Genomic DNA, 11,492 nt, shown 5'->3' with positions numbered 1-11,492 from the left:
GAGTTACACTGAGAATCTTCGATATCCGTTGTGAGCATAGCAAAGATAACCAGTTGTGTAAATTTCCGCTTAATTTCAAAATATCAATCATTCAATTAACGTTTGTCGCCTTTTTAAATAGCTAGTAGTAAGGGAGCAGAAGAAACTGGTTACGTACAGCCACCAGGAACTGTGAGAAGATACTAAGACTTATAGATATCAAAAAGTAAGTTAAAGTTTGAAGTTTGATCATAAATAAATTATATTTTTATTATACTAACAACAAAAATGTAATTAAAATAACGTATTAATTTAAAAAGGAAAATATAATAAGTAGTTATTTTTTAATAAGTAGTTTATATATGGATTGTATGATGTGTGTACATATGGCCAGCATATGTATTTATTATAGATTGTTTATGTTTAGTTGAGAAAACGATATTTGCATGTTTTATTCTTGTCGCAAATTCATGGTAAAAGGGCACGGTTTGGTCATGTGGTTAAGACACCCGACTCGTAATCTGCGAATCACGGCTTCGAATCTCTGTCACACCAAAGAAGTTCGTTCTTTAAGCGGTGAGGGCGTTATAATGTGACGGTGAATCCCGCTATTCGTTAGTGAAAGAGTATTCAAAGAGTTCTTAATACTTTTGCATAGCAACATTTAATGTGAATATTAATCTGTCTTTGTTATAAATCAATAAATATGTGCCATTTCTACAATCTGCTGCTGGTGCAGCGGGAAGCATTCAGACCTACAACACCACAAGGAGGTTCTCAAATCTCACCGGTGGACTCACCAGATAACCCGATGTGGCTTTGTTGTAAGGAAAACACATGTTTAGAGTTTAAGGTTGATTCGGTAAGTATGAAAAACAGAACCACAGTTATTAAAATGTTAATATTATTTTTAGCGAAAATTAAATTTATGAATATAATTTTCGTTCAATTCAAATTTACAGCTGATTTCATTTTGTGATAACCGAAAAGAAAATCCGTTAACAACTTCGTCCAACAAAACTTGTAAGGCAGGAATGGCCAGGTGGTGAGGGCGTTCAACCCTCTATTCATTGATAAAATAGTAACCAAGAGTTTCACATATGGTATTTCCCATAATGCACTTATTAATGTTTATCTTAATGTTTTGTTTGTGTTTATGGCATAAAATTCGTAAATTTATTGTAAAACTTAATGCAACGAAAAGAGAAAAAGAAGGCTGATAAAAAAAAACACGGTGACAAAACAATATAATAACATGGACAGCCTTCACGTCTGTAATAAGTGAAGAGAGAACAGGCATGGAAGTGTTCGAAGTAGTGTCCTCACAACACAAGATACTGGCGATGGTTGTGAGAATAATAATAATAAACTTTTCTTAACAGACAGTTTTTAAAGCATCCGAAGTAATGTCTCCAAAACAAAAGCTGAAGAAATGGCACATTATAGAACAGAAAGTACAAATATCCATTTCAAATCCTTCCTAAGTTTTAGACAGCTGCTCTTTATTTACAGCTGTTAAATAGATACGGACAACTATCAGCAGTAGTTACCACTCTTAAGTAACTATTCTTAACCGAATAACGACACTGATTAAGGTAGTTAAAACACCCTACAGTTAAAAGCATGTAAGGTGTTTAGCGACACATTGTGGTTCGAACATGGGGCCATCAGTCAATGACCCCCAACACTCGACATTAAACAACACCCAGCATTACTATCACATATAGTAATTTGTAAGACCCGGAGAAATTTTACGTAACTTGTGATCTTTCATGTCATGATGTAATTAGTACAGGTGTTTTCTTCTTGTAATATTTTCTTCTAACCGAAATTCACAAAAAATCTCATTGCATATATTACTTACTTCGCACATTATAATAAAACATATTATTTCCATTTGTTCCAAGTTGCTTTGTGTCTCTGTGTGAGGAATTTCAAATTGGTAGTCGGCTTTTAATTACCGTCTCGTGTAAAATATACTTAAAAATAAACTAGCAAAAACACTTCGTTTTAGTAAAAGTTTTAACGTTGAGAAGATTCCAAATGCATTTCTAGTTTATCTATAGTTTTCTCATTTAATTACTATAAAGACATATTTCCACAAAACAGATTATGTCCCTCAAATTTTTACATCAAAAGATGAAAAGAATAAAAACCAAAGTACGTCCATATTCACAACTTACAGCCATGATTTTCCTTAATATGTATCCACAAGGACAGTTGATGGTGTTTTGGTGTGCCAAATAAACTGAATAAAAAATTAAATAAAACTGTAAAAAGTACCAACATAACCATCTTCATGAAAATATTTAAAAAGGTGTTTTATTTTAATGACGATTGGTAAAATTCTACAATCTTTTTTCTTGTTGGTTTCATTTCCACAATTTTTTTTTCTAGTATACAGCATTACATTGGAAATGGCTCATATCAAGAACTCATACAACCCAAATTAAAATGTCACCTGTATAAGTTTTACACTGTTTTTATCTCTTACAGATACAATCGTACCGTTTTAGCCTCTCTAATCTTAATTAACAGAAGCAGTGACTAAGGGTTTTTCGGTTGGAAACGAGGGGTGTACAAGGAACTGCTTACTATTTCGTTTCTGGTTATAATAGAATATGTTTTTCACATTTTTTAGAGATAAAATAGATTTTTCATACATTTGAGTTTGGGTTTTGACAGCAAATATAATTAAGCAAAAAAAACTTCTTAATGACAATTCTGTTACAATAACTTACTTCTTAGTTTGTGAGATGAAATGACAAAATCTGTTAAGCTTTGAAGTACTTGCAAAATTTCTGAAATTCTTTTCCTAACATTTTCGTTGCTAAGATACTCGTATAGTATAATCGTTATTTGTTGAATTCTACTCAGTAGCTGTCCAATCACAATCGTAGTAAGTATTCAGGTAACGACACCTATATGTTATTCTTTTTTTAATGAGTGTTTTCACGCAAGTTTTAAAAGAAAAACTTGGATAGATGTTAACAAAAAGTCGTGAGTTCGAATCTCTTCGTCACTTAACATGCTCGTTCATTTATTCTTTCTAGTGTGTGTTCTTTCAACCATAAGGACGCTATAACGTAAGGTAATTCACATTTTAGCCGCTCAAGAGCATAGGCGAAGAACCTTAAGAACATAGACATGCGGGGCCGCTACGTACTTGTGCTTGGGAAAACTTGTGACGAAGCTGTACGATTTTTACATTGAAAAAGTTGGAGGCAATGAAAAGAATTGTAGATCATGGGAAATGGAAGCAGTATTCTGAGGGAGCATAATTTATTTATATGCAAGGGATATTTCAGATGACAGTGACTTTCAGGAAGATAGACCATTATTCGTTGTTGAGATATAACCAAGAATTAACTGTGTAAATGAAGTTATAAGTAGGTCACTAGGGTTAAATGTGATCAGACTGACTGGGCTTGTATTGAGTAGTTCAGAGGAGGGAGGGTGCTTTTTGTAATGGGTGTTTTACTTTTAAATAGTGTAGCAGCTGGCTTGTTTTCTAAGACTATTGACTCAGCTATAAAGGAGGTTTTAAACTAAAACTAAACAGTGGTGAGGGCCAGAAAAACTAAACACAGAAAGAATAAGAGGAAATTAAAAATTTAGCATGGTAAGTTAGTACAGAAGTAGTAGAAAAGGATAGACTTGATTGTTACTGTTGTAATGCTAGGAGTATAAGAGAAAAAAATATATGGTATTGGAAATAAATTTGTAAAAATTAGTTTTTCAAAGGAGATGTTTCTAAATGTTGTCCATAAATTTACAGAAAAATATTCATTAGGAATTTAGAGTAATTCTAAATTTTAATTGTTGTCCATAATTTTACAGAAAAAAAATTTCATTAAGAATTTAGAGTAATTCTTCTAAATTTTAATTCTAAGTTGAAATTTGTAGACACTTTCATAAGCTAGAGTTTACTAGGGGTTGATTAGACATAACTTTTCACCTTTGTTCACAACTAATTATATAGTGGACATCTTTTCACTTTTATTAAACTTTTTTGTTACTGTGGTGTCTTAATGGACTACACCAACTATGTAACAACACGTTTTAATTCTTCTTGTTGGTTTTCCTTTGTCTTTAAAGAAACAATGTGTGGGTGATGCTTCCACTGAAGCTGCATTTTTTCCAGAATCTAAAGAGAGAAACATCTTTTTCTTTTACAGAGCCTGGTGACCAGAGTCAGTTAAAGGTCACATCCATGCTTTCCTGCAAAAGTGATGTTGTTATTTTAGAAATGGCCCTGTCTAAAATGAGGATCTATACGTAAGCATATCCAAACCTTTTTAACAACTTCAAAAAAATATTGATACTGTGTGTCTGTATATTGTTCCATTGTATACAATGTCCCATGCTATTGGTTCATTTTGAGTGCTTCCTGAAGGGGATTTATTTATATAAGTAAATTTTGCTTTTATGATCCTTTCACTGTTTCAGTGCCGGATTATAGTTGTATGCAAATTGAATTTAACATTCAACATTTTCTTGGACTGAAATGTATTTCTAATAGACACTTCCTTTCACACTTCTCACCCTTCCTTTAGTGCATCATTTCTTGCTCTCATAATGATGGTTGAATACAGAGGGAGTGCGCTGTGCTATTAATAAGTCACACTTCATATAGTGGAGGATTTTCATGTACTTATTAGTATGCAGCAATACCATGTATAAACATGAGCTTAGATGAAAGCCTTGAATATAGTGGGAAGTATAAAGAGGGCAGCACTGAATGAGAAAATTATGTGTGAACAGTCACTTATTTGTCACCAATACAATTTCAGTGTATTTGAGCAAATTGGAAAATCCTTACATTAAAATGAAATTCCTGTACCTCAAATTTGAAAGCTCTTAATGCCCTGTAGTTTAGTATTGTGGAAATATTTTGTGTTTTCTTGAGTAAGCCTTCACAAAAATAAAAATTTGTGCAAGCTGATTAAAATGTATGTCAGTGACGTAGGAGTGGGGTGGAATGAACATGGCTTTGTACATATGCTGACATTATAAGGAGGTCAACTTGCAGAAAGTGTAGAGAAAACCTGTGAAAGGAATTGTTAGTTTCATTTTTAGTGTTGTAAATTTAACATTTTAAATGTTTTTGGTTTTGGATGGAATGGTTGAACAGTGTTAAATTCAAGTAAATGACTTATTATTTATCACAAATGTGCTTTTGTTAAAATGTTTGTGTATGTTGTTTGGAAAATATTTCTTTTGCATCATTTAATCAGAGATGTATTACATATTTTGTGTGTTGCAGTGTGTTTCTCTTACTGTGGCTTATGTGTCATGATATGATAAATATAAAACTATAATAGATCTACCATCCAACATTAAATTCAAATTTTTTAGTGGTCTTTTGTCAAAATATCAGAGATTGCCTGTTGTTACTCAAGAAATTTGATGATCATTGATGCAAGTGGGTCACCCAAATAAAACATATTTAACCAAAATTACTACAAATTTAAATATGCAAAATGATATATAGAAATATGTTATGATAGTTATGTAATTATGATGTTGCATTAATTTTGTTCTTGAAAGTCAAAAGGCCTCATTTACTTAATCTGATATTAATATATTATACTTGTCTATAACAGAGTTAAAATCAGTTTATTTATAATACACATAGGTATATATATAACAAGCTTACACTTAATTATAATGTTAGTTGTAAAAACTATTCTGCAGTATTTGTAGTGCTTATTTCTGTAGCTTAATGTAAAGAAACAACAACATTTAAGCAAATATTAAACATTTTCATAATTACTTGTTTTTGCATTGAAATTATTCCACTTATATTTATTTTAGTATGAAAAACAAAATGTTTGATACTCAAAAGAACCTTGTTCTCCACTGTAATATAGAGTGCACTAGCCTTGGTTTTATTAGCACTGACAACTGTGTTTTAATGCTAAAATACCAATATTGTTTTGCACACATAGACCTTATGATTAAATATAAACCATAAGATAAATTTTAAAATCAAAATCTAATCATTCTGATAAAACTTATTCATAAATTTTATACAAATACATATTTGCTATGGTTGAATAAGAGACAACTAAAAAATGTCATATGTATGATGTATAGTAAAGGATAAAAATGTTTAGCTTTGTTTCTTTGGTACTTGTCCTTGACCAGCATTAGAAGTGAAAGACAAAATTCCATGAACTGTTATAATTTAATGACAAGTAGTAAATTGAATGACACCTTGGTTCATATTTATTTTAAGACTTAGAAGTTTGTTACTTGAGAAGGTTAAGATTCTCTTCTTTTGTTTTATGTATATACGTGGTTGTTATGAAATAAATTGTTATATTAACTGTTATTACAGTAGTTTTAATAGTTGTTGGTGTTTTGAATTGGATATTAGTATTTCAAAAGCATTATGAAAGAGGTTCATTAAAATATCTAACATCTACTCATAACCCCATAAAATTAATAAAAATTGAGTGCTAAAACTAATATAAAGTCTGTCTTAAGACCTCTTTCACAGTTAAAAGAAGAAAAATATATGTGGGTGTATATAAATAAAATCTAGGCTGAATATTTTCACAAAATATTTTTATAATGTGAAATTATTTTTGAAATTTTGTTTTAATTTGACTGTTTTCTGATCATAACTGTCAGTTGATCTTATACTGGCATTGCAAATCAAATCATATACTAGAAAATTAGTTTCTTTTTTGTGTTAGGATGTGCTTTAATATTTCATGTTAACTTTGTCTTTACTGAAGTAATTTTAACATTTTTAATGTTTGTTCTTAGAAGGGTGGGGGGTACATGAAGTTCATGCAGTTGATCTGTGTTTGCAGTCCCTCTTCTTACTAGCAGCTGGATGTCAATTCTTGTCAGACTTGACATTGGTAATAGCTGAATGCAACATATTTCTGTGCTTGTGTATGACCATATATTCTCCTACTATCAAGGACTGGAAGAACCATGCCAATTGCTGTAAGGTTTTGGACTGGAAAAGTTGTATTGGGGCTTTCACCTTCCTAACATTTGTTTTAGTGTTTGTTCCACATGGAGCTGGTGTTCATTGTGTCAAAAATGTCTACAAATGGAGTTCAGTTTTGGGGCGGGAGCTCTTTGCTAAAAATTTCCATTTCTAGTTGAAGAGATAGATGATCCTCTGACTACAGCAGATCTGATATACCATTCCAGGTGCAGTCTGTTACACCCTAGTTGCTTGACATCTAGGAGTTTCGTTCACTGGTCATACATATTCTGGCATTTCTTCACATTTTTCCACCTTTTATGGTCACTATTATAAAAGATCGAAGAGTATATGTGAATCAGATTTTATAATTTTTCCTTTTGGTTCCACACTTCATATCTCTCTTTGAATGCTACTTGAAGGGGGGTTCTATTTTAGAACTCCACCATATTAATGTGGGATTCCTTCTATTTGGAGAGTAGAGGTAAGATATAGTATTGGAAGTTAGCATTTTCCTACACTGAAAAAGTATTTCTGTTGTATACTTACCGTCTCTCACATTTCACATCCAGTCTCTCCACTTCCAGTGATGCATGTTGTAGATCTGACCAATCTCAAAGAGCACAGATGTGAAGAGGGCACTGGTTTTAATACAAGTGGTGTTACACTTCTATTGGTGGAAAGCTGCTGCATGGTAATTGTAAATGGATATGCAGAAGCAGGAGGTGGAAGACTAGTGGTATGAGTTCAAAATTTGCTTCAACAGAGTTCAGTGCTAGTCTAGAAAAGTATTTTGTGAGAGGAGTTGAGTATCTGTCTGAAAGACATTTTTAGTGTAGGAAAATGATAACTTTTAAAGATTACAACTAAGCATTTTCTATTCATTGCATTAAACACTAGGCATACCTGCTTCATGTGGTTAAACTTGCACATTTATATTCCATTGGGTAAAATGTATATCAGGGTGGTATTACTAAGTTAAATTAGTGAGAATCCCATTTAAACAATTTATTTATTGACCAACCAAAACAACAAGTGAAATTAAATCCATGGAGTGCTTCTTCACAAATCGTACTCACCTACACGACTTGTTGAAAGTCTTGCTTAACGTATAGGAAAGTCCCAAAGTGTATTATAACGGTCACATTAGCAACACGGATGTAAACGGAAATAAGCATTAGGATATTAACGTTTCTGTTAGCTATTAGTAACAAGATATGGTGATTAAGCCAGTAAGTAATATTTTTATTATTGCCATTAAAATAATGTAACATTCAGTATATACCTAACATAAATAAATATTTTGTACATACATAAACATACCTAGTGTTAATGTGTCTTCAATTATGAAACTACCATTTAATTGCAAGAATATTTATTAACAAAATCTTGAACTGAAACAATTTACAATAATGAAAATGACTGGATATAAAAGTGTCCAAAGATACTCACTTTTAATTATTTATGCACTTTCATGGTGACTTAATGAAACAGTTGTGCTTATTCCACTGGTCAACACACACTGTGGTATTACAATAAACTGGCTTTATACATTTCACAACTCAACACACTTAGTATTTTCATGATCTCTTACAAAGCTAACAGTAATTACTTCAATAGTCAACACACACAGTAACATTTGCTATATAGTAATAAATTAACAATGATTTTTTAAACATACAATATTTATTTTACAAAGTAACTACTTGTTTTATTAGTACATTTTTCATGCTTTTGAGAAAAATTTGGGGAAAGTTTGGCTAACTTTAACAAGCAGTAACAGCTTTAAAAAAATAGAAAAAGCTAAGTTTTCATCATTTTGTCGTTATCTTACCTACTCCTAGATTACGCTATTTACCCATTTATACTTTCATATGTGTAGAACGTTTTGAGCATCCATTACATTCTGTGTTTTGACAAACTGTAAATGTCAGATATTGGTAAGATGTAGAATTTGTACTTCATGAAACGGTTGCTTATGTATCTAGATATTTTGGACATAGAAACTAATGCTTGTTGTCCATTAATGAATTCTGTTTGGTAAGTGCTGTTATTATCTGTTTAGAAATGTTAAATGTTTTTCATGCAAAATGACAATATTGCTATAACGTATGTTGTTTATTTAGTGAACTAAGGAAGATTTATTTTAATCACAATTAACACCTGAACACACTGTCTACTCAATTTGATTCTTACACACAAGAATGCCAATAATAAAAAGAACAATTTTTTACTTTTCTCTGAATAACTTTGTTAATAATTCAAAAAGTTTGGTCCTATATATACAGTGGCAGTGTCACTTCATCCTCCTAATGTGGTTGAACTCACTAGCTTGTTTATAACATAATGTTTTTGTAGCAAAGACTTAATAGTGAAACAGCAGAAATGTTTTAAGTTACACATAAAATTAATAATGTGCACATGCTGAAAATGTGAAGTGTCAGTGTCTCTGTAAACAGTAAAGTGGTTGAAGTTTTAGCTGAGTAGAATTTTTCGTGTATTGAACTGTTGACCATAAAATGTTTTTTTTCCTTAGGATGATTCTAATACTCCTATGTATTTTTAGTATATAATTTACAGCCAATTGTATAAGAACTAAATTTTTATTTTTACACTTTCCTAAAGAATTTGTAACTGTATAAAGTGTTTTATTAAAGATATTAAAAGTAACAGAATTCTCTGTATATTATTAGGTGCCTGGAGCTTCAACACAAGAAACTTCCTTTTCATTTGGTTCACCAGTACAACTTGCTGCCTCTGTTGCACCCACTCCTTCATTTTTCAATTCTAATGTCACCCCATTTGGATTCTCAACCCCTACACCTTCATTCCAGCCAACGTAAGTCTAATCTGTGTGTTTTTAATTTTCATTGGATGCGACATTTTGGACATTAGAATTAGATAAAGTTGTTCTTCATTTTAAATATGTGAAAAGCCTTTAACAATGATTATTTACACAAACAAAACTCATATTTGTTGTTCCTATACAAAAATTAAAAAGGAATTGTTTAACAATGCATTTAGTATTTTTAGAATTACAACTATGTAAAATTCCTAAGTTGTTAACTTTGAAAGATAGGTTGAATATTACTGAGAATTGCTAGATGTAAGAAGTTATAATTTTTTATGGGTGTTGCTAAGTAAACTTGTTTTTTTCCAGGTCTTTAGAAAATCCCTTCAGTGTTTCTGCAAACAATAAAAATCCTCCTCGGAAGATCAGGCGAACTGTAAGAAGAACGGCTCGCAAATAATGAAAAAGCAAATATGTTAAATGTGTTATGTTACACAGCACAAGGAAGCACAGTGTACTTTGTATTGTACAATATGTATTTTAAGACAGACTTTGAGAAACATGATAAAAATTATATAATGGTCAGATTTGACATATTTTAAAGTGAAAAAAAACTCCCTGTAGCAGAGTGTAGGTTGATTTTTGATTTTTTTAACCATGAAAAATTAGCCAGTATAAATAAAACTTTTTTTTTTCATGTTTGTCTCTTTTGGTTGTTCTTTTCATCATTGTATTGAGAAAAACAGTGAAATTTATATTGTTTATTCCTGGCCATGGAAACCTTAGAATTTCATTTTACAGACAAAAAGTAGGAATAAAAAAAGGGTGAATTATATGTGCCTCAGTGATGCTTCTAAGAGATGGATGGAAAATATATATAATTATCATGATGCTACAAATCTGCATATGGGTAATTTTGGCTGACATAACATGTTTACATCACTATTTGGGTTTGTTATTAATTGTCATAAAGTGTTAAGGTAGTCATAATAGGTTCAGTAAAGAGTAGCATTGCACCTATATAAACAGTATAAGGTCTCTACACACGTCTTTGATTCTTCATAAACACTAATTAGGAAGATCATTTCACTACAGATTTAAATCTCTTAAGTTACTATTTAGAGATAAGTTACTATTAAAACAGTTTGTTTGATAGTAATTATAGAAGGAACATAGTACCATGGGTATAGCATTGTTATATTAAGTAGGGCATTTTTTTAAATACCTCAAAACAAAAATTAACAGAACATTATTTCACTAAAGCCTGACAATTCAATAGAAGAATAAATGTACATAGGTGTGGTGAGTTATTACTCTTATTTCATATCTGTACTTATATTTATTCAATTGATTACTGAAAACTAAGTACAATAAGTATATGAAATAATAATTTATTAGTAAGGGACCTACCTTGTAACCATTCTGTTTTAGTTATAGTTTTCATGCTATATCTTTTAAATTAGTAATTATACCTTCACAAAATTTGGCAGATTATTAGTAAAGATTACAGAATTTTGTATTGAAAATATATTTTTATCATTAGGCTTTAAAGTTTTTTCAGTAATTTTTTCTTGCACCTTTTTTTCTTTTCGATTTTAAGATTAAAATACTTTGATGCATTAGAAACTTTTCAAATTTCACGTCAAAATCCTTAAAAGGTCTATATTTTATCTGTTAATTTCACTGGTGTTCGTTTGATTTATCTGACCTTGTAACCACTATAAAAAATTAGAAAATAAAAATGTTTTTTGTTCTAGGATGACTACAAATTAT

General features: G+C 30.8%; 1 protein-coding gene across 1 annotated transcript; it reads left to right on the top strand.

Moving 5' to 3' along the window:
- Positions 1–685: 685 nt before the first annotated feature.
- LOC143234919 (uncharacterized) lies at positions 686–10,416 on the top strand. Its single transcript, XM_076472618.1, has 5 exons — positions 686–841; positions 2,860–2,890; positions 4,158–4,257; positions 9,622–9,767; positions 10,089–10,416. Exons 1-5 carry the CDS (start codon positions 686–688, stop codon positions 10,094–10,096), a joined length of 441 nt encoding a protein of 146 aa, XP_076328733.1. The 3' UTR covers positions 10,097–10,416.
- The last annotated feature ends 1,076 nt before the right edge of the window (positions 10,417–11,492 follow it).

This window comes from Tachypleus tridentatus, chromosome 12, assembly GCF_004210375.1.
Source record: "Tachypleus tridentatus isolate NWPU-2018 chromosome 12, ASM421037v1, whole genome shotgun sequence".
Lineage (NCBI taxonomy): Eukaryota > Metazoa > Arthropoda > Merostomata > Xiphosura > Limulidae > Tachypleus > Tachypleus tridentatus.
The sequence above is the reverse complement of the archived record's forward strand: the minus strand, read 5'-3'. Positions and strand labels throughout refer to the sequence as shown.

Bases quoted from the DNA above. Each gene is read 5' to 3' on its own strand.
- LOC143234919 (XM_076472618.1), top strand. From the start codon at position 686: ATGTGCCATTTCTACAATCTGCTGCTGGTGCAGCGGGAAGCATTCAGA. The intron at 842-2,859 runs GTAAGTATGAAA...TCTACTCAGTAG, and splicing joins TAGAGTTTAAGGTTGATTCG to CTGTCCAATCACAATCGTAG. The intron at 2,891-4,157 runs GTAACGACACCT...TTTCTTTTACAG, and splicing joins CAATCGTAGTAAGTATTCAG to AGCCTGGTGACCAGAGTCAG.